The 27,560-nt window shown below is 40.3% G+C and overlaps 3 protein-coding genes across 4 annotated transcripts; 2 read left to right on the top strand and 1 right to left on the bottom strand.

Moving 5' to 3' along the window:
- Positions 1-950: 950 nt before the first annotated feature.
- ccsapb (centriole, cilia and spindle-associated protein b) lies at positions 951-8,273 on the top strand. Of its 2 annotated transcripts, none has more exons than XM_049560881.1 (5): positions 951-1,131; positions 2,074-2,465; positions 2,554-2,634; positions 4,545-4,765; positions 4,862-8,273. In XM_049560881.1, the coding sequence occupies exons 2-5, from the start codon at positions 2,096-2,098 to the stop codon at positions 5,042-5,044; spliced, it is 855 nt and encodes a 284-aa protein (XP_049416838.1). In that variant the 5' UTR covers positions 951-1,131; positions 2,074-2,095; the 3' UTR covers positions 5,045-8,273. The 2 variants fall into 2 exon arrangements, with proteins under 2 accessions (XP_049416838.1, XP_049416831.1); XM_049560874.1 differs by lacking the exon at positions 951-1,131 and adding an exon at positions 1,665-1,955.
- Positions 8,274-8,408: 135 nt separating this feature from the next.
- rab4a (RAB4a, member RAS oncogene family) lies at positions 8,409-15,233 on the bottom strand. The gene is made up of 8 exons (XM_049597227.1): positions 15,098-15,233; positions 13,645-13,725; positions 13,267-13,381; positions 12,622-12,684; positions 12,376-12,530; positions 12,051-12,146; positions 11,634-11,779; positions 8,409-10,496 (listed from the first exon to the last, which is right to left on the bottom strand). The coding sequence occupies exons 1-7, from the start codon at positions 15,111-15,113 to the stop codon at positions 11,664-11,666; spliced, it is 642 nt and encodes a 213-aa protein (XP_049453184.1). The 5' UTR covers positions 15,114-15,233; the 3' UTR covers positions 8,409-10,496; positions 11,634-11,663.
- A 21-nt stretch (positions 15,234-15,254) lies between these two features.
- phf10 (PHD finger protein 10) lies at positions 15,255-27,416 on the top strand. The gene is made up of 13 exons (XM_049597215.1): positions 15,255-15,325; positions 15,675-15,827; positions 16,558-16,667; positions 16,991-17,121; positions 17,437-17,520; positions 17,732-17,856; positions 17,988-18,137; positions 18,255-18,364; positions 19,270-19,417; positions 19,670-19,813; positions 23,735-23,843; positions 24,659-24,847; positions 26,117-27,416. The coding sequence occupies exons 2-13, from the start codon at positions 15,756-15,758 to the stop codon at positions 26,212-26,214; spliced, it is 1,470 nt and encodes a 489-aa protein (XP_049453172.1). The 5' UTR covers positions 15,255-15,325; positions 15,675-15,755; the 3' UTR covers positions 26,215-27,416.
- The last annotated feature ends 144 nt before the right edge of the window (positions 27,417-27,560 follow it).

Raw genomic sequence — 27,560 nt, 5'->3', positions numbered from 1 at the left:
AAACCCAGCAGCAACTGGGGGAATATTGAGAAAATCAACCAAAATCATCATAACAAGCCCGGGAGAGTCTTAATTGACTCAGCAATTACGCATACCTACTGTGTGACACACACTACCCCATAAACCAATCAGCTGATGGGGGGGAGGGTTCATAGAGGTCGGGGTGTTGCATGGCACCCTGGATCATAGCTGGATGGGTGAAAGGGAGGGAGACAGGGTGTCTCTGTCCCATCAGCCAATGCTGGCTGAGGGGCTGCTGGGTGACAGAGGTGAAAGGCGACGCCTGAAAGCACCGACAGTCGTAGTTTGACTTGCCAGGAATGTGCCTGGGCAGCAGCAGCAGCTCCGCTTTAGACCGAGCGGATCAGTAGCATGGGACACCCGACACCCGGCTCTGAATCCTGTTGAGCTGCATGTCCTGGACGACCATACGCGCAGCCCCGGGCCCCCAGACCATCTTTAGACAAAACCAGACCCCGTGTGCAGTGAGGCATCTCCGTGGCCCTGCCTTATATGCATAGAAGCTCCACAGGTTATCTGGGTGTGGGGTTTGGGTGTGCGCTAAAAGCACAATGGAGTGCGCTTGGCGCGTCTCTGGCGCGCACCCACATCATTTACAGCACCCCATTGACCCAGCCTAATAAAGACACCATTCGTGCCTTTTCTCTATAACACTCACATCTTAATTTCTTAACCTCTTGACTCGAGGTACAGGTAGCCCTACTATAACAGACAAACTTAAGTGCACACATGAATATTCAGCCGGGTGTGGCACTTTTTGAAGGCCATTAGTGGTCAAGTAAAGCCCTGTAACCCAATTTAACAAACTCAATTTAGCTCCTTTATGTGTTGAATCTGCGCCCAGTGATTAAATAGGCCTACAACACAATATATTGTATTTTCATCCTCTTTTACCATCTGATGGAAATCATTATCAGCCTGGTCCTACATAACCGCCCTGACCGCATTCCTGACATCCCGGCCCGGGCCACCTGTTGCGGGTGTGTTTGGCTTTTTAAAAACGTCCTCAAGCGGGCGGAGCTAAGAGACGCAGACTGTGATTACAGCAGCAGCACCGTGCAGCGACAACGCCATCTGTTCTGCTCTGCTTCCGTGAAATCCGACCCCAGTGTAAGTATATTTACTGTACACAAATTTAGACTCTTACAGCCCTGAATTTCTGCTGTCCAGCCCGGCACTGCTGTAGATGGGAGTGGATGGATTGTCAGTGAGATTTAACGCTTGGATGTAACCTGCGAGGGCTGACAGGCGATTATCGGTGCTTCATAAAATCATATGATCATCACACATCTTCATATAACACGGACACATTTGTTGCAAGGAGATAATATGCATCTACAGGCAACTGAATAACCAATAGGCCTACTATAACTACTCTGTTACGATGTAATAGTTTATATAATACAGTCCATGATGACGCTTTAATTACGCTTATTTAAAGCCTCTGGATTCATGAAAACCTTATATTTCAGCAATAATAAAATAAGGCTGTAATAATTTGTAGCACAACAGGTTATAAAACCCGGAGTGTTTTCATACAGTGATTACAGCTGACCTTTAATTTGGAATACTCGTTTAGGCTGCCGGAGCCAATCAGAGGACGAGATGCCACTGACGTCATCACGTTCAAGCAACATCCATTTGCTGTTAGCGGACGTCACGACTAAAAACAATCGATTAAATTGAAAATTCAGCCACATTTTAAAGTAAAATGGCGATTTAATTTACGAAATTGATACACCAGTTTATAAAGTCATCTAAATTAGACTTTTATCTCCACCAACGGCTCAGTGAGGCGAACTAACCCCGGGAGAGGACGAAGAAGGCGGGTACGGTAGCCGAGGGGAAGCCACCAGCTGCTCTGCCATTGGTGTTTACCGTCTACACATTATGGTTTAAATGTCTGGCGGTGATATCAAACCTCAGAGACCTGCGTATGTTAAAATATCGTAGTTAATATTTTCGAAGGCTCTGTGTAAGCTTAAAACACAGTGTAGACCTGTTATGCGTGTGCAACAACGATAGCTTCTCATAGGAGTTTGTGTTTTTCAGCTTTGTTGGATTTCAGTTCAAAATGGTGACCAAGAGGATCCGCTCCGAGTACATGAAGAAGTTCAAAGATCCCAAATGGGAGACATACACTAAGTGCTATGAGGAGATGCTGAAGTACAGGCTGACCCGCAGGCTGCTGGAGCACACACACAACCCCTGGTTCTGGAATGGCACCGACAGTGATTCAGACTCTGGAGGACGGAGCCCCACTCCTCCCAGTAAGAACCAGGTACGGGCTGAGACCAGCAGAGACAGGGCGGAGGCTGAGGTGGAGGAGTGTGAGGGGGCAAGGATGGAGAGACAGCAGGAGCAGCAGCAGGGCAGAGCCACAGGGTCTGTACCCAGGCTGCCCCTTCAAGAGGAGGAGGAGGAGAATGTGTCTGCAGTCCATGGTAAACCTGAGCTGGGAATATGATTTTAAAATGTTGGATAAATGCGTGTTACTTTACTGAACCATATGATGACATTCACTTCTCTTAGGCTCACAACTTAATGGTGCTCAAGATGCAGGAGTGCCAGAGGTGGAGAGAGAAGAACAGAATCACAGGGAACAGGACAAAGGTAATTTAAAGTACTGTCAATGGTTAGTGTGCCTTGCAAGCGTCCATGGGAACTTAGCTTGGGAACTGGTGGGTCACTGGTAAGGGGTGCGGACTGGTACCCCAAGAGGTGCCAGTTCGCGCCCTAGTCACTGCCAAGGTGCCGTGGAGTAAGGCACTTAACACCCAACTGCTCAGGGCGCCCGTCCAAGGCAGCCCCCTCACTCTGACATCTCTACATTTAATGCTTGTATAGGTCTTGTTTGTGTATTCGGGTCCTGTGTATATATGACAACAGAGAGGGAAAATTTTAATTTCCTCCTGAGGATTAATAAAGTATATCTTTTAATAAAATGATATACAAAAAGTGTACAAAATTAACATATGTAGTTCAAATATAGACAGATGCATTACACTTAAGTAAAGCAATTATAAGTGTGTTTGCAAGTACATAAGTACAATATTTTAAAATGTTCAAATGGAATAAGAGAATGTAGATTTATTTTTGTGGTGCTCGCTCCATTTGTATGTAATGTTGTATTTGAAGCTTATTTTCCAAGTTCAGTGTGAGGTACAGGTAAAGTTAAGATGTACTGAAAGTGTGTGAGAAATCTATCACCCATGATAAAACGCAGCACACTGTGATACACTGTGTCAAGAAGCTTTATGGTGGAGGGATAAGCAATCATATACAGTATCACCATAATCAAGCACAGACATAATTGTAAACTGCACAGTGGTCCTTTGATTAGCAGATTGTTTTAATTTTAAAAGCCAGTTTTAACCTTCACTTTGCTTGACAGGTGTTCCATATGAATCATAAAAGTGAGTCTGGTATCCAGCCAGAGTCCCAAATATTTATAACATTCAACAATGTACAACAGTTTCAACTGAAGAACACGGAAGTGGTTGGATATGGGCATTAGGCCGGCTAATCTGAGGTGATCATTAGTAATGGGATGGAGTTAGAATCATGGTCAACATGAAAGACAAAAGGGAAAAACTGGATGTAATGGGCAGTAAAGAGATTACAGAGAGACTGGCTTCCCCCATGTGGAGAGAAAAAGCAAACACATAGTACAGCAAAGAGTGTACAGCAAAATGGCTACAGCTAATTTAAGCAAGTACATAGTTTATGCTGCACACTTTTTAAAAGGTTCCTGGCTTCATAGTGATTAGGACTGCTAAAGGTATCACATTTCATCAAGCAGTGATTTGTCAGCCATAAAAATACCTGTCAAATACAGATTGACATCTAAAAATAAAAGTCAACACTAGCAGCCTGGGACACCATGCTGATGTGACTGGGTGTTAAACATCAGTCATATTTAGTACCTACTGAAAACCACCAAGTATGAGAAGCTGTCATTCACTGTAAGGTGGCATCAAATGGTGGTCAGATTCCAGTCATGGTAACTTTCTTTAATTAGATCTTTACTGAATACTGATGCCAAGACTATTAGTCAGCTGAAGTCCTTGTTTGACTTCTTGTGTTTTAACTGTGTGAGAAAAATGTCAAGTGAAAAATCATGATGGCATCTGTACTGAAACTCATGTATGTCGTCTGTACTAGTGTCATAGAAATTGAAGCAATACTTAGCCCAAGCAGAGAACATTTCAGGTCAAGACTCCTACTCAAAGGCAAAAATTGCACAGCTGATACAAATAAGCAAAACTACATTTTTGAGATGCATCACAAACATATAAAGTGCCTTAAAGTTTTACCAAATGGCTCCCTTATTATTTAGAGATGTCACAAAATGTTGTGAAATTGCCATTCTTTGCACACTGTGAACTAAGTGCCTTAATCTCTGCATTGCTTATATTCTTGCTGATGATCGTTCTCCAAGAAACTTACTGTATTTACATTTATATTTAGTATTATGAGGCATTTTGGCGCTGCTTTTACCTATTTGTCATTTCTGTTTGTAGAGAGAGACACTAGAGTACCCCGATCACGGCAGAGTAAACCCCCCAAAGCCTCAAAGCAAACATGGCACTCCCAGCGGGTCAGGCCTGCACCAACACGGCAGCCCAGAGACGACAGTAAGGAGAGCAGACATCCTTTTGCTCTGTACGGTTCAGGAGAGAAGGATGCAGACATGGCAAGCAGGAAGACGCACAACGTCGGCCCTGTAGCTTCAACCACTGAGGTAATCTTTCTGATCAACATGTAACAAGCTGTGGTGTGACTGAGCACAAGTGTCAACAGGAGCTGGCAGTTTATAATGACGTTTGTTTTCTCGTAGATCCATGAGTCGGCTCTTCGGGCCAAGACCAGGCGGGAGGTGGAGCGTCAGATCCAGGCTCAGAGAACCGAGCGCCGGAGGGCCAAGTCTGCTGATGTGGACAAGTCCAGAAAGTTGGTTCAACCAGAATTCAACCCCTGGCTCACTGAGTACATGCGCTGCTTCTCTGCTCGCTCTCGATAGGACACACACGCACGTACACACACTCAGCAGAAATATTTACATCAGGGTAATTCCAGACAAAAAGACAGAAATAAAGCCATTACTGCCTCCCACCCCTGAAGTTTAAATACCCACAGATGTAGACTAGAGCACGGGGTGGACTGATTCATACAAAGGCGCCAAAATGTGTATCGCTCTCTCCTTCAGGACGTAAACTGACAAAACTTTGAAATTCACTGTGTGGCTTATTCCCCCAGATGTGTACTATCATGTGTTTTATATAAATCAATTTTAATACAGTATACAATAAGAAGCATTTTACAGGGTTTAAGAGACTCTTGAACGAAGTGATTTGAAAGTAGTTGTATAATTAACAGATTAATCTACCATATACAGATATTTTGGTTAGAATGAAGAGTCTAAAATACAGCCATACTTTGATGCACTCCCTTTAAACACGGTATATAAAATATCTCCACGTTTTTTATACAGGGATTTTAAACCAGTGGACTCACACAGGAGTATTGAAGGCACATGGCAGCATGTGTGAGTTGATTCAGCCACGTTCCTAAAAACACTTCTGAGATCAAACATGAAGAATGTACATACCTCTGTTGTATACACATATATACAAAACCAAACACACAGTTGTTTGTATTCCAAAAAGTTGTGCTAAGCGCAGCAAGATGGCCTAATCAGCTGAGAGTTTTCCTCATACGTTTGCAGCTTTCGATGTGGATAAGCATTTTCTTATTTGTGCTGAGTACAAAGTATCGATTGACTTACAGAAATATGTCTAGGAGTTTTACAGCTTTTGGTTTTCAGATCACTCAGTGCTCTGGACTAGTTCTTGTAGATTTACTGGTGTGTGTAACTGTTTATGGATTGATCCGAGCTGACTGGGTTTAGATTAATAGTGAATCACACACTCTCACAGTCAGACTCAAACTCTGTGTACAATCATAGCTGTGTCACGTGGCACATTTTTGCATGAGCTTTTTATGTGTGTGACTGCAGGGCTTGGATGAATGGTCAGACACCGACTGGCAGGTTCATTTTATTTCAACATCACAGTACAGTACTTGCCTTTATGCCTCTCTGCACACAGCAGGCCTCCACTCCTTGTTATCGTCCTACCTGGCACCTACCTCTGCCAGCTCAGGTCAGCAGTTTGTCAGACCCAGCTTCATGGTGGTATTTAAAGGGAAATTTTATAACTTATTTTCAACCAGTTCTGTGTCATTGCGGAGTGTGCATTGTGTGCAAATGAATGTTCGGCTTCCCTTGGAAGCACCGTTTATTTACACAAACTGCATACACTGCGGTTTCCCTTTAAGTTTCCCTTTGAGCACATTATTGCAGCCTGCTTGGAAGATCAACAATTTGCAACCCACTCAAGGACACCTCGTGATGATCCCCTAACAACAACTCAAAGGGTGGACACCCTGTGGAGGCCTTGTGCACTAACTGTTGACTCTCTACTCTATGTTCTGTGTCGTCTTCTGTTGCTCTGCACCTTCCTCTGCCATCTCCTATATCAGTAGTGTGTCGGACTCAGCTTCACTGTGGTTATTTAAGCACATTATTGTGTTATAGTGTTATTGCAGCCTGCCTGGCAGATCAACAGTCAGACCAAATACTCAGAGGTGCGTCACCCCTTCCGTGAGCCACTGTGCCCGCTCTCCATCTGCAGCTAATGCTCAACCACACCCGTGCTAAACAGTGTTTTTAACTTGAAATTGTTTCATAGCGACATTTGTGTTTGTTCTTTAGTTAATGTGTGTGTAAAGTAATCAGTCGACCAGGTGCTATCGCAGTGTGAGAATGATGTGTGTGACTTTAAAGCCATTGGATGACTGTGAACAGTATGTGGACACTGCAGTGTTTCTGTTACATACTCACTGGTCGTGGGACTCTTTCCAACAGAGAAACTGAATAGCAAAAAAGACATAAAGCTAATTTAGGTTATTTTCAAAGCGTAACAATCAAATGTTGAGGCCAACTTCCGTTATCATTGCTGTTACTAAATATGCTTTAGAACCAAAAGGGGAACCACAACAACAATGGACATTAAGCTGATGTCTAAATTACCTTTAGTGAGAAATACCTGAGTACATATTGCTGACTTACTGCTTACTGGTTAAGGCAGCATGCACTCTAAAGCAGGACCAAATGAAACAGCACTTTGACAGTTAGTCACCTTTCTGAAATAATACGTGTACAGAACATCTTGCTACCTGTTTAGATTTTCATGTGTTTTGTTCATCTTTTGAATCTCTCATATTTGTTTGTATGTGTGTATATTTTTAACATCAAACAAGGTTTTTTGTACTTACACAAGAAGTCAAAAATTGGAATTTGAATCTGGTCTTTGTTATCATCAAGAAAGAAGAAATCAGATCCTAGTTATCACGATAAAATCAGCTCTGTGCCATAAAGACTTGAGAAACGTTTTTTCTCCTCTGCACAACTAAAGTTATTGATGTGAATATTGTACAGAAAAAGGAGAGCTGTGCTTTAGACATTTAAGTTTCTCTAGATCTTATGTTGTTGCAACTCTGAGTTCAGTATTACATTACTTGCTATTGATTTAGTTCTAAAGTGTTTTTAAGTTAAACTGTAATATAGTTCAAACGATGTGAGATTTTGTGCAATATTTAAATATTTGCATTTGAGCCAGTTTGTTTTTTAGATGTGGTAAACTTCGACAGTCTCAGAAAGCAGGAGTGGAACAAGATAATTATATTATCTTATAATTCCTTTATAGTTAAAACTTTATAGTTAAGATTCTCTTAATACTGTACTTACAGTCAGATTTTCTAGGTGTAATAGGTCATGTATAGAAGAAAGCCATCAAGCCTAAATATCCCTTTACACCAGGACAGTGTCATCCCACATAATCATCCCACTCAAAAACTGAATCACGCATAATGAAGAGTGAAGAGGTTATAATCAGTGGGCACCAGAAGTACTGAAGTTCCAGCTGCTGACAAACTCAAGTGTAGAGTCTGGTTTTAGTGAAAAAGCTTCTGCTGTTCCTCATGATATCAAATACAATTTAAGTTATCTCATTTCATAATGACATAAGGGATGTAACAATAACTAAATACTGTAAAACTTAGTGATACATTTTCATGTTTACATTTTAGGCTTTTAATATACAGTGCACATATTTTATATGGTTTAGAGGAAGACTGTTTAGGTTAAATGGTGTTTGTGCAAAGCTTTTAATAAATCACTTTTCCACTTATCTGTTCACCGTTCTCTGTTCATCTCTGCCAAATCACACTTATTATTTAGAAGGCTACAAAAACCTTTCAAAGAAAGACATGAATAATGCAACAGACCCACAAAAAGTGCTTTTCAAAGACAACGTTATATTTGTAATTTTTATTTTAAAAACATATGCTTTTATCATACACAATAAATTAAAAATCCATGATATTCATAATGATAAGAGAAAAATGGACGTCCATAAATAAACAAAGGACATGATGATGACATAGACACAAGACGGCAACCTGATGTGGAGCAGAAGAGCCGCTATCAGATGAATTCTTACATAAAATATCTCTACAGTTTGAAGTGTGCTTGATTCAAAAGTTTAATGCATAACTGTCAAGGGGCAAAAAGTAAAAAACATTTAGAAAAAAAAAAAAACATGTAATGCTTCAACATACCTCTAAATCTAAATGTTCGAAAAATATTCCCAAGTTGAAGTGTTTTTGTGGAGAGCTCCATGTGGCTCAACTGAACATGAAGTATCTTTGGAGACAAATAAAAAACTTGAAATGCATTCAGTTAGTATCACCCCACAGCCGGCAGCCATCGGTGAGGTATTCATGTAAACAGGCATAGTTAATAAATGAGAGGGACCAGACGTATTCAGTCATAATGGGAATCCTTTGGATAAAGAAGTGTGTCACACTGATGAGACATGTAACTGAACAGTGAATGCTGAATGTGTCGTTGTAAATTAAAAGACGACATAACTTTCACACTCTTAACAATTTGAATTAACCAACATAAAGTCAAATGTATGCTCAGGATATTTCCGTTTTTAAAATCTATCAACGGTGATAAAACAGCATTTTTCCACATATATGTTCATAATGTCAGTTTGTCCCATTTACAAATAAACATAACTGCTGCAAACAGTACTGCCCATCTATACTGCTCACACGTCGCCAGTGTATTGTAGCTTAACATGATAATAATACAGTGGAGCATAAAACAGATACTGGATATGATATCTACTTTAATATACATATAATATCTCTTCATAATGAAATACTCTGCTATTCTGTCTGAGAAAACATGCGTCAGTCTCTATATACAGAAACACTGTACAGTGTATAAGATGCTGTAAGGAGTTAGAGGGAGATTCACAGAGGCAGAGGAAAGAGACAGGCAGGTGGACAGGTAAGCAGATGTGTGAACAGGTATCAGAGAATGGCGGGTTGCGAGCAATGGGTAGGGTAGGTAGGCTGATGAAGTGTTATTTGGCAGCTGCATTGCCTGGAATAAGGGATACAGGGAGTGCAAAATGTTGGGGGTGGTCAGTTTAGTGGTGTGTTTTACACAGGTGAGCACAGCAGGAAGTTAACAGGCAATCAGAGCAGATGGATGAAGAAACAGAAGTACTATTGAGGGGGAGGGTATCAAATATGTATGTGGTTAAAGGAACAGCCCAACAATTGGTTTTGTAGCCAAGAGTTAAACCAGATTTATGGTAGGACGCTTGATAATTTTGGTAAGTGTCGCTTGACAGAAATTAAACAATGACGTGTTGTTTGAAAGGTTTAAAGTCATCTCCATGATAACCAGAGACCCCCTGCATTTTTTTTCACGCCTTCAGTCTATTTCTGTCATGTTGAGTGAAGCCTAATTTGTACATTTGTCTGGGTTTAGCTTGGCATAAAAACTGGAAGAAGAGGGAACAGGCTAATCAGGCTAGCCCCAATATTCAAAACTCTACCTACCAATGCTTTTGAAGCTGACTAATTAACAAGTTATACCTTGTTGATAAACTGGGATGCAAAAGGAAAGACACTTCCCAAATGTAAACTTTTCCCTTAAGTAGTCCAGATGGAAGGTAGATGGGAGCAGTGATAAGCAAGAAAACTAAAACGCACTAAGTTGAGAGGTGAGAAAGAGAGAGCAAGAGAGAAGTTACATACATGTCAGTCATTCACACCCTGATTGGATGGCTGGGGAGGGTTTGGTCCAATAGTGGAGCAGAATGTTGGAGGGTGGGCGGTCTCTGGGTTCCTTGGAGATGCTCAGAGTTCTGAGAGGGGGCGTGGCTGGGAGGTCTTTTCAGCTCTCTGCAGGTGCAGCCATGACAACAAAGGTTCTGAGGATTCCGTGCGAAAGGTCAAAGGTCAGAGAGGAGTCATCAACATAGCAACCTGAACCCTGGGTCCCCCGTGGCTGTTCTTCTTCTGGTCTTCACAAACACGTCTGAAACACACTAATTACATGCACACACACACAGTCAGACATACCATATTATAACACAGCTGTAAGCAGTCGTGTTGGGGTATTTTGTAAAGGTGTATCAACAATATGGACTTAAAGACCCAATGAGCAACTCTTCTCATTATCGGAGGAGGAACTGCAGATGTATGACCTACTTCCTGTTTGCAAGCAAAAGGCTGGCCGAACCAATATAATGTAAATGAAGTGAACGTCATTAAAGGATAAGTCAGGTGATTTTCTATAATTTTTATTGTCACACACTAACACCCCGCGGCTGAAAACAGTCCCCAAAAATAGACTATTTACTCTGGTTTGAGTAAGGTTTCTTAAAAACTAAAGTGCCCAGTTGTTTAGGAAATTATTTAAATTTAGGTGGTGTGTGAAAACGTTAACAGTCCCATCTAGAGCCAGTGTTTAACTGGTCTGTCCTCCCTCAAACTTGGCACAGTGATGCAGTGGTTAGGATAGTGCAGCGCTTAGGGCTCCCCCACCACAGGTTCAAACCTGTATCCATGTATCTACCCATGTCTGCGTGGGTTTTCTTCAGGTACTCCAGCTTCTTCCCACAGTCCAAAGACATGCAGGTTAACTGGTGACTCTAAATTGGCCGTAGGTGTGAATGTGAGTCTAGATGGTCTGTCTCTATGTGTCAGCCCTGCAATAGTCTGGCGCCCTGTCCAGGGTGTACCCTGCCTCCCGCCCAATGTCAGCTGGGATTTCTGCCAACAGATGCCCCTAAATCTTACACTGGATCTTTAAGCAACTAATAAATGATTTCCAGAATGAAAATCTTCCAGAAGAACTGTAATGAAAACATCCCAAAGATGCTTCCTTTTGTGTGTTTTTGACACATTGGCATTTAAATATTTAAAAAACAAAAATCCACTCTAAATCTATATTCAGACTGAGGTCTGTAAATCACAAGATGAGTGACAGCCAGGAGAGTAAAAGATGAGGAGTGGCTGAGTGCAGCAGATGCACAGTGCTGAGAACAATGATCAGAATGTCAAGTCGCTCCAACCAGCTTGTAAGCTCTGACACTCAAAATGAAAAATCTTATTCTGCAGCATAAAACAGCAAAACATCATCTTATAATGTACGCACACTGCAAACACACCAGCCCTTTCACCTTGTCTGTGTGTGCTACTACGCGCATCCACTAGCAGCCACACTCCTGGGTGCCCTGTGGCTGAGCACGGCGAGGAGAACGAAGCTGCCGTAACGCAGCGTCACCATACTGGATACCTGAACCCATCCTCTCTGGATCCAGCTCTCCTGAAATGAGAGACAAGATGAGTGAAGAGACCTGAGAGAGTGGGCTTCATGTTAGGATCTCCATCAACTCTGAAAAGACATTTGTCATAAATAATAGTTTTCTAATATTAAGTGAAGCTGTTTCTGCCTTTAACTCTGAAAATTCTCTGTGAGAACTGGTACAGTGTGGTGTCTGGAGTCATAGCTAAGCCTGTCTTGTTGATCCCGTCAGGATCAGAGGGGATTTAGGGTCGGGGGTGTTACGGTTAAAGGTGAGGGTGGCAGTTCCTACCTGACTCTATCTTGTTGAGGATTTTCCGAGCGCACTGGACAAAAGCTTCTTCAACGTTCTCTCCTGTCAGAGCGCTGGTCTCCAGGAACATCAGCTCTGACACACACACACACACACACACACACAGCTTTTCAGTCCTTTGTAGCCTTAACAATACATATACTTTAAGGTACATAGTTCTTCAGAGAACAGAAAAGAAAATTAAGACATGCCAAAAAAAAGTGTATTTTCTGTAACAACAATAGGTCCATATACTAAGAGAAATAAGTTCCCCAGCTTTTAAAGGGACAGGTCACCCTAAAATTAAGGTGACTGTTGAATCTACCGTTCTCCTGAGCAAAGCGTGAAGCCTCCAGGAACGTGACCTCTCTGTCAGCGTCCAGGTCCTTCTTGTTTCCACATAGGATGATGACAATGTTTTGACTTGCCAGCATCCTGGCATCACTGAGCCATGTGGTCAGAGCGTTGTATGTCTCTCGACTGCAGTGCACAGACAGGTTGCATTTTAGAGAGGAGAGGGGACTTGACACTGAGGTGATCTGAAATCATGTTCTGTGTTTGGCTGATTTACCTGGTGATATCATAGACCAGCAGAGCTCCTGCTGCTCCTCTGTAGTAACTCCTGGTCACAGACCTGACACACAGATAAATTCCAAGTCAATACAAGCAGGTGGTCAGATATTATGTGGTGACTTGGATGCAAGGTGGCTCTCAGATAACAAGTTTCCCTTTAAGTAGGCATGACAGGGGCTATCCTTTGGGTCGCATATTAAATTGAGAAATTCATCTGAGTTCATAGTAAAGATTGGGCTGACATCCATTTCTTCAAACTCCTCGGTATATTACTTGGGTTGTGACCTGGATGTTCATTTTTATCAGGGGAAGACATGAGCACTGAATACAAATACCAAAACTTTTTGTCACTCCCTTTTTCAGAGCAGATATTTTGCTCATCATGTCAGGAAAAAGCACATAAGGAACAAGTGTCATTAACGATTGCTCTCCTGCAGTCGTTACTGTCATGCTATGCAGTAAATGAATGTAATTACTTACACCTGTGTTTGACAAGTCAAAAGGTGTCACTCAAACTGTTCCTGTTCACCAGCAGTCAAGTGTGGTAAATTAGACTTTAATTGTATGGGTGTGGTAGAATAGAAATGATGTCTGTGCACAGGGTCCTAAATGTGTTGAGAGTTATGTTGGGATTTTCCCCTACCTGAACCTTTCTTGTCCTGCAGTGTCCCAAATCTGCAGTTTGACCATTTTGTTGACCACATTGATGATCTTAGAGCCAAACTCCACTCCAATCGTGTGGTTTGATTCATCCTTAACTGCAAAACAAAATAATACATGGTTTATTACTGAATAACTGCAATACATGGTGATGGCCTACATGGTATCCTTTCAGTGAAGAAAACATACTGTACAACTATCATCATCATCTGGACTCTCTAGAGACACATTATTTTCTTTGACCTAAAGCTGATCCAATTTTCACATTAATATATGTTGATTACTCAACACTACAGTGCTGCATTATCATTACAGGTGTGAGCAACTGTCTGTTAATAGTAAATAATAAACTGTGACTTACATCGCTTCTCTATGAACTGGTGCAGCAGACAGGATTTGCCTGTTCCAGCATTCCCAATCACCAGGAATTTAAACAGGAAATCTGATGAGAGAAAACAGAGAAATAATGGTGTTTACATGCAAAACAACATGAGATCTGTCTGTTTTGTTACAGCAATCATGATTGTCTTAACTATAGTTAATATTAACTTATGACAATTATACGGGTATCAACATGTAAACCATCTGATATGCATTAAGAAATTGCAGTACAGAAATGTCAAAGGTGTTTGTGATAATGTAGTGTCACCATTATACAGTTTGTCTACAAGAGAGGACTTGACAGTTATTTTAATTTAAATATCTACAATAAATATAAAATATCTTCATCAAAATTATTTAATTACCATATTTATTTTTTTGTATTTTTGTTGAATTACAAGTAAAATTGCAATTGTTATAAGATTGTATAACTCTCAAATATTGATATCTGTTGAAAAACCCATACCCGTACCACATGGAAGGACACAAACCAAGGGGCCCCTGATTTAACAGGGGCTCCTAAGCCCTCACTTGCAAAATGTTACTCAAATTAACATGTACTACTGACCACAATGAGATTCAAAATGACCACAAAGAGATGCACAGGAACTGCAAAGACACACAAAACTACTACAAAAATGGGGCAAAACAACCACAAGGGACCATGAAAGACAATAAAATTAACTTAAAGAGACACAAAATGACCACAAATAGGCACAAAACCACAAAAAGATGCATTACAAGTACAAAGAGATGTAAAACAACAACACAGCAAGAAGCTAAATAACTATAAAGTATGTGTATCTTGCTCCTGTGAAGGAGAGGTGGGGGGCTTTTTGCATATCTGTGCCCAAGGGGGCCACTGTCTGATAATCCACCCCTGTCATACCATCCTAAAAAACACCAGAGCAGAATATGACAGTGATACACAGCACTTGGCACTCTCATATGAGGATAGTGGTGGGACTGTGTACAGACAGCAGTGTCCCAGCTTCACCTCCAAATCCCTATGTAAAATGGTGAAGCTAGGACATCAGTCCCTTATAAATCATAGCTATCACCTAAACAGGTACCCCCTACTTCCCTTATATTGTGTCTGTCACACCGCTCAGTGAGATCTTCACGCCAGCTCCATCATCCTCAGCCCTGTCCCTCTGGTGTCAGCTTCCTGTCCGAGGCGCTAACCTCTGTGGGGATTTGTAACCTTACAAACTCGACACATTTCGTCCACACAGCCACTCTAAAATCTGCTGTATACCCTCTGTAGTGTTACTTACGCTGACATAGCATTTTAAAGGCCAGCAGCCTTCGGTTAGCCTGTCAGCTATCTGTTTACGATGAGAAAAAAGCTCTCTCGGCACACCTGCCTCATCCCATCTCTGTGGCTACGTGAAGATGTTAATGGTGGCCACTTGTCAAAACAGACCCCTTACCGTATGACTCCGACATCGCCAGTGTGGCGTTTTGACAGCACAGGGAAGGAAAGGAGAATTGGAAGTTGACAGATGGATAGCTAGCTAAGTAAAGGAAAATAGTCCTCTTGATGGTTTCCGCGGATTCCAGCTGATTTTCCCCTCCGACTTCCCGTACGTTTTTTTTCAAAATAAAAGCCATCCCAACGGACCGAGCGCGAGCGTTGCCAACGAAAGACTCATTTACGTGTAAGTTGTTATAAGCTTAGCCTAAAATAATATTTAAATTACCCACGAATATAAGCCTTGTGTATAAAACTGAAATACAATTCACAACTCATAAGAAGTAGCGAGAGAACTGCCAACCTAACGTTACACTCCAGCCCAGAAGGTGGCGGTTATGTAAGTTACCTTAACGTTCGCCAACCGCCACAAAACCTAACAAGTATTTAAACGAATGAGGTTTAATAACCAGAATATATCACATTTATAAATATCCATTCATTTTCTTTTCCTTTTTTTGCTATTTTTGTTGATTAAAGTCATGCTGTCAGTAGGTGGCGCCATGCCCCTTTAACGTTTGCTTGTGTTCCGCCAGCAAAACTAAAGACGACGAAGAAGAAAACGAAGAAGTGGCTAGTGAGCTAGCCCAACGGCAGTAGCTTTTATTTAGGGAAATATGGCTGCTGTGCTCCCCATCAGACCGCCCTGCGACAGCAACCCCGCTACTCCAGGAGCACAATCCTTAAAGGTGATCTTTATATTTCACAGACACGAACAACACCAGTAATAATTAACTTTGTTCACTGAGCTTTGCACGGTTGCTTGCTGAGCTAACGGCTAGTTAGCTAGCCAACGGCTACCTGCGTCCATGAATGACAACTGATGGCGATGTTAGCATCACCCCATTGTTTTCAAATGGGTGCTAAATGTTTGAGATGGCTTGTATTGTTACGGTCGTTTCTGCAAGTATTTATTTATTATTTATGTTATTTTATTTTTGATTGACAGTGACGTCATTTTTTCCACAGAAGATTACAGTGTTGATGCTTAATAAACTGCTCTATATGGATAGCCAGATATCACCTCATTTTGCTGTAAAAGGACTAACAACGTTCAGATAGGACTTTAATTTTCAGAAGTGACAACATAACTGTAGTCTAGATAATGTTTTTTTTTTTTTTTTGCATTATTAATAAGCATTCTTTCCCCTGTTTGCCCAAACAATAAATCATTTTGGAATATAGTGATTTCTCTGCCCATGGAAATGGTGAACTAGAAATTAGACAAATAATACAGAGTGCCTCCTGGAGAAAGTAGAGATTAACAAAACTATACGCTATAGTTACACTTTTATTCTTTTCTCTCACATCATATAAAAGTCATTTGTAAACGCAGGCATGCTCTGTGGAGTTTGCCAACATCACATTATATTAATGTTAAATATAAGTCAAAAATTGTGTTTCTATATTCCAATGTAGGAGGATGTTACAGAGGAGGAGTCCAATGATGGCAGCCAACCTCCCAAGAGAAGGAGAATGGGTTCAGGGGACAGCTCTCGAAGCTGCGATACTTCAAGTCAAGACCTTGGGTAAGTTGGCTTGATACTTTGTAAGGAGCAATAAAGTGGCATTGCCAGTCTTAATAACCTAAGAGCTCACAAGATTTTGTTGTTATCATATAATATGTTTTATGATGAGTTATGTCTTTGTATGGACATGGAGGTGATAAACTTAAGAGACATAACTGTAGCCTGTATAATCTCACATGTTCTCCTTTTACATACATTATTCTAAAATGCGGTTTACTCATTGCATTATGTGTGCTTATGTGTGCTACTTCCTAACATCTCTTCAATGCTCATACAAGTTTTTTATCCTCAACCTGCTGTTCCACCCACCTCCCCCCTTCCAGCCTGACATATTTCCCAGCAGAGAACCTGACAGAGTACAAGTGGCCTGCAGATGACACAGGAGAGTATTACATGCTGCAGGAGCAGGTCAGCGAGTATCTGGGAGTCACATCCTTCAAGAGGAAGTACCCAGGTAAGACTCAAGTAAAAATCGAAGCAGTTATACCTGTTTAAGTGTTCAAGAATAAAGTGTTACTATTCTCCTTTTAAAAAATTCTATTGATTCTATAACACAATACTATTGGTTTGCTAGTGCTCACGTACAAGTATTATTACTGGAATACAGTCACAGTATAAGTATAGGCACTGAGAAAGGATAGGCTAGCTTCCCTAGTAGCAGCTATGCATAGTTGTTTGTCTGCTGTAATGACCTTTCTTTGCTCACATTCTGACCTGATGAAGAATGAAGCTGTTCCTTGACCAGTGATGTTGTTTTCTTGCTTTGTAGACATGGAGAGGAGAGACTTGTCCCATAAAGAGAAGCTATACCTGCGTGAACAAAATGTCATCACTGAGACACAGTGTACTCTGGGTAGGTACCACACTAAACACCCTCAGACCAGGTAGAATTGTTGATAAATAAACTCCTAACATTCTCTTGACACAGTGGATTTACAGTAGAGCGCAAATAGTCTGGAACATGATTTATAAGATTTATGCTGTGAATAATATTTGAATGTGTAAGTCATCGGTGTGCTTGATGTGGTCCAAATATGCACAGAATATGTCCTGATTGTTCCCAGGTCTGACAGCTCTGCGGAGTGATGAGGTGATAGATCTGATGATAAAGGAGTATCCCACCAAACACTCGGAGTATTCAGTCATACTGCAGGAGAGAGAGCGGCAGAGGATAGCTAAGGAGTACTCTGTAAGTACACAAACTAAAAGAAATATGCTGGGGTTGATCATTACTGTGGCATTTTATTTTACTGTAATACATTTAATGAAAATCCTCCTACACACGTGTGCATATCTCTTACAGTCTTTGTTGTCTTATAGCAAATGCAGCAGCAGAACCCTCAGAAGGTGGAGGCCAGCAAGGTTCCTGAGTACATTAAAAAGGCAGCTAAAAAAGCTGCAGAGTTCAACATGAACTTCAACAGGGAGCGTATGGAAGAAAGGAGAGCTTACTTTGACCTCCAGACACATGTGAGTCCAACCTAGGAAAACTTAAGCAAGCTCAATGAGATTGTACAGAGACGATGAAAAGAGCTTTGTGTAACTTCAGAATTTTTGACGTGCATTGTGTTTTGTGTGTTTCCTCAGATTATCCAGGTGCCTCAGGGGAGGTTCAAGGTGCTGGCTCCAGAGCTGACGAGGACAGGGCCCTACCCTGTGGCTCTCATACCAGGACAGTTCCAAGACTACTACAAACGGTACTTCACATACCGAGATAAATGATTTTGCTTACAGTTTGCCTCTTTTGTATTCAAGGCAGCAAACCCCAAAAGTATGTACCTTTTCTTAAGTGAAATTGTGTTTTCTGGATAGGCTCTTAACCTGTATTATATATTTACTATGTTTACATGCACACTGCTATTAAACTATTATTAATATGACAATATTCTGAATTTGATATGAGTCATGTAAACAGCATGTTCCATTTGCAAATTAGGCTTTATTCAGGATGTAGCATTTTCCATTTAAGAGAATACGTGTCTTAACAAGGGTTTTTACAGCGGTTTGCGACACACGGCCTGTTCATGGTCAGCTCTGTGTGTTATCATGGATGGGTTGTGCACAAACCAACTAGCCAACTGTTTGTGGGGCTGGGTTAGAGACGCACGCCCAAAAGAAAAGCCCACATTTCTAGTCGAAAAGAGAAACCTACCCACCTTTAAACATCATGAAAGACTTGGATATCAGCAGGTTTTTTGAATGCACAAATATCACGACGCCGACCTTTTCAAGAAGGTTGTTGAAAGAATGAAAGAGGGAGGCTGTGTTAGCACTGTCCAACAAGTCTGCCACTGATGGGAAAACTGATAAAATCCAATTTTGACATAAAGAAGCAAAATAGCACAAGCAGCCCCAGTTGTTCCACTTTTCCATATTTTGATGTGATAAACGACATGTTAGGGCACATTAATCAGAGTATACATGGCTTCATGTAAACAAGGACATTAGTGGAATATTTGTTTTCATTAGCCATGTAAACAGCTTCGTAGGAATATTGTCTTTGTTGGAATAGGGGCAAAAATCAGACTACTATGTGCATGTAAATGTGTCAGTGCTGTGCTGAATGTTTTGCCCTAAAGCATCATTGTGATGTGCTTGACAGGTACTCCCCCAATGAGCTGCGGTACTTGCCATTGAACACAGCTCTATTTGAGCCTCCACTGGATCCAGAGCTCCCTGCGCTGGACTCAGAACCAGACTCAGATGACGCAGAGGATGGCAAGGAGGACAAAAAGAACAAGAACTCATCTGTAAGACATCAGACCATGAACAACTACTATAATGGCCCATCTGTGTCAGATCATACATCCATTCTGGATTAGTTGTACAAATGCTTAATGGTAGAAATCTGAATCATGATGGATTCTAGGTCCCATGTCTGAGTCATTTACCTTTACTAAGCTTGACAAAGATATCTACATGGAAATACGTTCTTGGGCATCACTCTTAGACCCCCCCTAACCCTCCACTCTTCCTCCGTGCTCTTCTTTTCCTCTGAACAGGACAGTTCTTCAGGCAACGCATCAGACGTGGAGAGCCAGGAAGGAGGCGGACACAAGTCCAAGGCCAAAGACAGGACATCCACGCCAGGCAAAGACGGCAACCAGCGCCATTCTGCCTCCCACAAAGCCACCCCAGGGTACAAGGTAGAGGACAAAAGCACCTGAACTCTTCTCCAACAACAGCAGCAGCACTTTTCTACCCCCTCCTCCTCTTTCTACTACTACCACTCCCTTACTCCATCCATCCCGCCACCCCACCCTAGCTTTCTTCACTTTGTTCTCCGGCTTCTACAGTTTGTCAACTTTTCAGCTGGGACAACCTGGCCCACACACACACACACACACACACACACACGCGCATACACAAACACAAACACACACACTGGGGGTCCTGTCTTCAGTTTTTTGTTTTAATGATTGCCACGTTGCTTGTTTTTCTCTCTCTTCGTACCAGACTGTGAGCAATAAGAACATTTTAAAGGAACAGTTCACTTGTTTCTTTTTCACTGCACTTTCACTTTTTGGGTTTTTCAGCGAAGACAAATTTGAACTTTAAAAGTTTTTCCTTTTTGAATGTCTTCAATATACCTCTTGTCTGTCCTCACTTGTCAAAAAAAAGATACTTCCTAGACAAGTAAGTGGATGTTTTGGCTGCTAGTTTTCCTTTTTCATTTTTGAAAAGAAAAGTCTTTTTGTTACTCTGATATAGAACATATAAACCACATGCAATTTGTGGTTGCTTTTAAAAAGTAGTTGATGTTAACACTATAGAATTTTAACATTTATATCTGAAGTGTAGAATGCACTTAACCCTAATGTTTTAAGTGTGTATTGATATTATAATATGCTTTGTTTATACACCATGTGATGTACTGTTAATCTGTTAATACATATAGGACATAGGGTTTACCTGTCCCTATAATGTCATCTTGAGAGATGAGGACATTCTGACCTTGTTCACACTGTTGCTGAGCTGAGCTAGAGGTATTCTGTACGCTGTCTGTCTGGGTTTGGACTCCGCTGGACAAGCCCCACATCACCTTAACACCCAGTCATGGCACATCTTTGATAGTCATGTTAAATAAATGCCACGAGTGTAATCTAAATGTTTAAAGGACTGTAGATGGGGTAAATTCAATTACCTAAGTGCACCACTTGTTCCCTACAGCCCACTGTGCTAGCCAAATTGATTTTCACTTTTCCAATCTTGCAGAAAAACATTCCAGCACCTAGATATGCTGGTATATTACCACTTGTAACAGTATGATGGACCAGGGCAAGTCCAGTTGAGTTCAGCTCAGCGCTGTGGTGTGGGCACGGTCCTTTTCTAGTGTCTTTTTAAAAACAGTTTCAGTGTGTTTAAGTTTGACTTGTTGACTTATTCATCAGATCATTTTGCATTTGCTTTCAAGCCCGCAGACATAGCAGAATTCATTAGCATTAGTCAGTAACATAATGTCCCAGTACTGTATCAGTTTGTGACGGGTACAAAAGGACCTGGAGGTGTAACAGCTTTCAGGCATTTCTGTATTTTAAGAAATACAGTATACACAGAAGTCAAGCACGATCCATTATTCTGTAGCTCTGGTAAATTCGCCAAAGTGAAATGCTGGAGAAGATGAAATGTACCAGCCTCCCTTCCAGTGGTAGATTTTTAGTATCTATCTTTCCCCTTTTAAAAAAAATCCCTGTAAATGAAAGGTTAATTGATTTCTAATGACTTGAAAAACTCTCTGTCAGTGATGCCGGCTGATTAACGTTACCTCGCTCTGGTCTGGCTACCATTTACAGTAGTGTTTAACGATGACCTCATGACTGATAGTGTGGTATTTGACAAGCAGCTCCTGAATAAAGACTAATTATGCACAACAACATTGGAATTAGAGTAATTGCCTCCACAGCAATATTTTGTTGAGAATGTGATACATGTTGCATTTTACATACATGTTATATCTGTACTGCACTGTAAACATGACATGTTAAAGTTCAGGTTAATGATTCCAGGAAATGGATCACTCTGAAACTCAACAGCCTCTCTGCAGCTTATACATATATGAGGCATTGTGGAGATAAAAATATTGTGTTCACTGTGTGACACAGTTGCACACAGTAATATTACATAAATCACATTAACATCAGCTGCTGCAGATTATATTTGACTATCAGCTATTTTTAAGTCTCCCTTGGTATTGCTCTTAGTCTGTCTGAGGATGTGTGGTGCTGGTCTGATTCTCAGAAGGAGCTCAGAAAGTTTTATTTTGTATGTCAGGCATATGAAGGAATGAGAATGAGGGATTTTTTTTGAGTTATCATTATGTGGTGCAAGGCTGAGTAGAGTTCAGTTTCATTAGACTTTAGACTGAGGCAGATGGAAAGTTGTGAGGCACAGCTAACAGGTTAGCATTACCTTATTCAGTACATTATATAAAAGTACAAACATGATGTTTAAACTATATGATCCACTGATCTAAAGTCTGTGTGGTCAGCCAGTATGAAGTTGCCATTAACTGTGTCCCAGTATGTATGCCTCTGTGTCTGAATTATAGTAATGTTTAGAGCTTTATGACTCCATACAAAAGTTACCAGATTATAATATAAAAGTAAACATGCCTGAAAGTGAATTCTCTGAGTTTTTTTCTTTTATGTGCATAAAATACAGCATTTCTTGTGTTGACCAAACTCAACTAATTTAGAATAAAACAGGATTCAACCTCATGAACTGCTCATGTTCTATTTTTCTATATTTTGCTTGTAGTGTAAGCATCTCATGTGGCCACGAAAACACTTCTGTAGTTGTAAAGAGTCAGGTCACAATAACTATAATGGTTTCAGTGATGCCGCGAGGTCAAAGGTGTCAGCTGTTGAATTTTAAAGGAGAAATATTGATAGGGTGTATATTTAGCATATGTATATTAAGCATGTATGAAATTTAAACAGGGTGCTGCGTCCAGCTCTACCTTTTCCTTATTTCCCTCTCCTGCTGCTGTCTGTCTATTAGTTTAGTTCTCTGCTTTGTTTCTAGTCTTTGATTTTCATCATTACCAAACCATGTCCTTTACTGACCCATAGTGTTGTACCTATGGCTGTTTAGCATTACCTGCTCACTTCCTGCCAGGGGACACTTTAATGAAGGATGTCACTTTCTTCAAAACCAAGTCGCCACCTGCATATCAGCTACTTACCATGTGTTATGTTGATTTTGTGAAGAAAACTTTGCCTTTTTGGATTCTCTGTTCACTGTGGAGGCATATGAGTTAAACGAAGGTTTATTCATAAATTCAAAGTAATAAGCAGTGACTAATGAATATACAGATAGGCATTTTGCAGGTGAAGTATTCCTTGCGCAGCTGTTAACTCCTTTAAAGTCGAGTTACATTGTTTATTTTAGTTAAAGTAAGGCTGTTGCAGTCCAAATATAAAATCTTGCTCAGTCTCCCATGTTTTGACTGTGTGGCTTCCTAAAGAGGTGTTAAACTTTTTAAATGTTTCCCTGTTTACCTGTGTGACATCTGGATTTAAACGTCCCCAAGCCTCCTTATCTTTCTGCTCTGGTTCTTTCCTCGCTGACCCCTTTTAAACCTAAAGGTACGTTGCATAGAAAGCAACTGCAACATCCTTAAAGTCAGCTTCTTGACCACTTGACTACATTAATCTGCCATAGATGACGGATGCAGCACACATGCATGAGGATATGATAGACAACATCTGCCTCTTTTGTGTTTGCATCCTGATATATATTTGGTGTCCTGCCCAGTAACCTGGGGATGCTCCTGCAACAAAAACTTAACAAAAGAAATACAAAGAACTGGGTTTGTAACATTTAAATCTATCAAACTTAGTTGGACGGCAGTTTAGATGCCACGTGATGCAAATTGAGCTGAAAGTATATAAACCACTCAACTTGTAGTTCATGTATTGTGCCCCCAAAGGTAGAAAAAACCTTTGTTATTCAAGATAAAGTGCTCTTTTTGTTTTTTCTCCAGGCATCAAAAAGTTGTTGAACTACTTTATTGTCCATAACCACAGGATGCGCATGGTTTTTATAGCATTATTCTGCCCTTGCAGCCTAAGGTCATTCCCAATGCTATATGTGGCATTTGCCAGAAGGGTAAAGAGGCCAACAAGAGGGGCAAGCCAGAGGCTCTCATTCACTGCTCCCAATGTGATAACAGCGGTAAGTTCACACTGTTAATTTGAAAGGAACGTTCCTTGTTTACATATATATCTATACATACACTCACACACACATGCAACATCAGCCCATTTTTTATGCTCTCCATCATTATCGTAAGCTGTAATTTTAAAACATTTTTCCCTTTGTTTAACATCAGTGGTACATAAAATTAAGAGACTGAATTGATAATCATTTCCTAAGGAATCATTTCTGCCATCAGTGAAAGGAAATGTTCAGTTGTTTAACACCAGTCAACTTCATTTCATTGTGTAGAATTAAGTTTAATGCTTTCAGGCAAGCGTTAATGCTGCCTTGTTTATATGCTGTAAACATTTACATTAGACAGCAAAGCTTGTGTAGGTTAAAAGTATTGTCTATAATTCACTTCAGATGATTACAAAGACTTTAGTGGTTGTTGGCAAATTAAGAGTTTATTTATATTCATGAGGCAGTTATAACATTAAGAAAAAGGCTTTGCATGGCTTTGTTTTTAGATAGTCCTGATAAAAGTCGATGGGTAGCTATAAATGTATTTCCCCAGCAATACTTTGAAGCTTATGTTGGATAGATGTGAGTAGATGCTAGATGTCTTCTCTTCTGTTTTAAAGGTGAAGTCTTACATGTGTTGAAGTCCTCTGAAGTATCAGGACGGTGTATTCTTGGCCTGTTCACATTATGTCTGTATTTGTCTTTGTGTTTTTGTCTGACTTGCTTCCTTTTCTGTGTCTATGTCCATGCGTTGTGTATTTATGTCCGTGTGTGTGTGGCTCTGTGTGCATGTGCTCTGTGTGCATCTCCGTGTGCGTACACTTTAGGCCACCCGTCTTGCTTGGACATGAGCAAGGAGCTGGTGAGTGTGATCCAGACATACCGCTGGCAGTGTATGGAGTGCAAGACGTGCACCGTGTGTCAGCAGCCCCACCATGAGGACGAGATGATGTTCTGCGACAAATGTGACCGAGGATACCACACGTTCTGCGTGGGCATGGACTCCATACCTACTGGTCAGTGAATGGGCACGCACACAAACACAAGCATACAGTATGTGATAATATATGTTTGGAGGGTTACTTTTAAAATGTATTCCATTACAGATTACTGAATACATGCAGTACAATGTAATGTGTAACGTATTCCATTAGATTACTCAAACTAAGTAGCCTATTCTAAATACTTGGGATTACTTTTGGAATTCTTCAAAATCATATTTGTGTCGTTCTTCCCTGATGTATCAGTAGACTTGTTTTTATTGTGGAAAAGCGGCTTACAAAATTCCACTAATACAGCAATAAAACACATTTAATTTCTTAAAGATTCTTCACAGTAAAAGTTCATTGTTATTTTGTCATGTAAAAGCTTTAATTGTGAAGCAACAACACAAGGAAATGTTTGTTTATCATCAGCACTAAGTTAACAGACTCTTATACGGCTGAAAGCGAACATTAAATGATAAAATAAGGCAGATATGTAAAGTAAAAACAAGACACAGAAGAGAAACTAAACTCCAAACCACAGAGGTCCAGTGAGACGCTACAGAAGTACTGAAGGCTGAACACAGAGACTTTTAAAAACACCTTTCTCTCAGGTTTTTTGCACACAAAGACGTGAGTTGAGTCTTGCAACACACATACTTGTTTAAGGGAGAGAAGAGGGGTCATCAGGGGTTGGCAAGATGCCACTGCTACCTGCTACCTGCTTAGAGGCGGTAGGACGCGCTTATGTTATGTTATGATGCTCAAAGTTGCAGTGCTGCGTTGCTTGTGGACAGTTGGAACATTACAATGGGGAAACAATGCAATCAAACTGATGCTCGCTTGCATCATATTCAGTTACACACGGTGTTAGTGTTGATAACAAAACAAAGTAATCCCTTAAGTAATCTCTTTTTAAAGAGAGTATTTCTATTTTAAAGAGTATTCAGAGAGTATTCAGAGTACCACCAATTTAAACTGTAACTCTAACTGAACACAGTTTCTCATATTTTGTATTTTAAATACATAATGCCGTTACTTGTTCTCTGTTACTCCCCAGTTCTCATGATATGTGATAACAGATAGCCGATAACAGAAACAAAACCGTTTACTTGACTTGAACTACAGTCTTGATTTGCATTTCACACAGTGACTGGACAACAAACCTGATGAGAGAGAAAAGCAGTTTTGTACACACAATTTCTATCACAGTCATTCATCTAGTTTGTCTGCTTTTTTAAAAAAAAAAAAACGCACTTTGTTTGTATCTTTCATACTAATAAATTCATTCTGTTTCTACAGGTCTTTGGGTATGTGAGGTTTGTGATAAGGATTTCACCACACCCAAGAAGAAGGGAGGAGCCACAACACCGAAGAAGTCCAAGTCAGCTAAAAAATGATCAACAGCATCACTAACCATCATACTTCGACCAAATTCTACTCAAATGCACATTATGTCAATGGTCAATCACTTGAAGAAGCTCTGCATTTTTTAAAACATCAGATCACTGTGATCCAAAATTAAAAAAGTGAAGCCCTCTCACCAAATACCAACAATCCACACACAAGATCTTAACTTGCTGTCGGTCTGTATCGAGTGACAGGTCTGTAAACACAGGCTAACACTAGACAACAGACATACTTGTCTTTTCTGAGAAAGCTGTGGTGACATCAGTAATGCAGGTCTTAAATTTGAATCAAAAAACTTATTTCCATCTCCAAATATATTCTAAATAATGTATGTGATTATACCTCAGATGTACATGCTCATAATAAATCAATAAATAAATAATCCAGACTAGGCATTACCTTTATCATAGCAACTCTGTTCTGTAATGGTAGAGAGTGACTTAACCTGAGACATCGTACATTAATAATGTTAACAGCCAAACTACAGATCAAATCCATCTAAATGTGCTGCACTAAATCCTGTGATCTGTTAACCACTAATAGTATCAGTGAGTTCCTACTTCTTTATACAGATAAATCTTGTCTTACAATTCTGCAGTGGGAAAAATGTTTCAGTTGAACAAATGGTGCTTTTGATCTGGTGCTACTGAAACAATCAAGAGGTCACTGATGTAATGCAGTTACTTTTCCAAACATATTTTGTATGGTTTTATATTTTTTTCTTTTGTATTCTTAATTAAAATGTATTTAATAAGGCAGGCCAGTAAAGAGCAATCTTATTTAAACAAAGTTTTGTCTTAAATAATGACATGGTGCTTGTGATTCTGTGTAATGACATGTAATAGACACTGGCTGTGGTAGACCTCACGGCTGCAGCTCCTATTTGTGAGATGTGTGAGTCTTGATTATGGAGACAAAATGTGTCTCTTTATTTTACATGCATTGATTTTGTTTTCAACCCTCCACTATTACTGTACGAAAACATAACCACTCATTGTAATGACATTGCAATTAAACATCCGTCAGCGATGATAGTCAGCTGATACTTTTGCAGGTGGCTTGAAAGATTTTTTTTTTATTTTGTTGAATTTATTTTGTCTGTTTTGTATTGTCCCTCAAAGAGCAGCTTGTTTATGAAACACTTGTTGCTAATAATGTCATTGTCACTGAATTATGAAGTGTTTTTTCAATAAAAGCTACTTAAAAAAGTCATATTTGTGCCTTACCTATGGTGTTGTACCACTGTTTAATTGAATCCCACTTGATACCAAAATATATGATCGCAAAACAATCTGTAGTGCGCTGAAAGGTAAATGTCTACTTGAAAATATACATT

The sequence above is a fragment of the Epinephelus fuscoguttatus genome, linkage group LG2 (genome assembly GCF_011397635.1).
Source record: "Epinephelus fuscoguttatus linkage group LG2, E.fuscoguttatus.final_Chr_v1".
Taxonomy (NCBI): Eukaryota; Metazoa; Chordata; class Actinopteri; order Perciformes; family Serranidae; genus Epinephelus; species Epinephelus fuscoguttatus.
The sequence above is the reverse complement of the archived record's forward strand: the minus strand, read 5'-3'. Positions and strand labels throughout refer to the sequence as shown.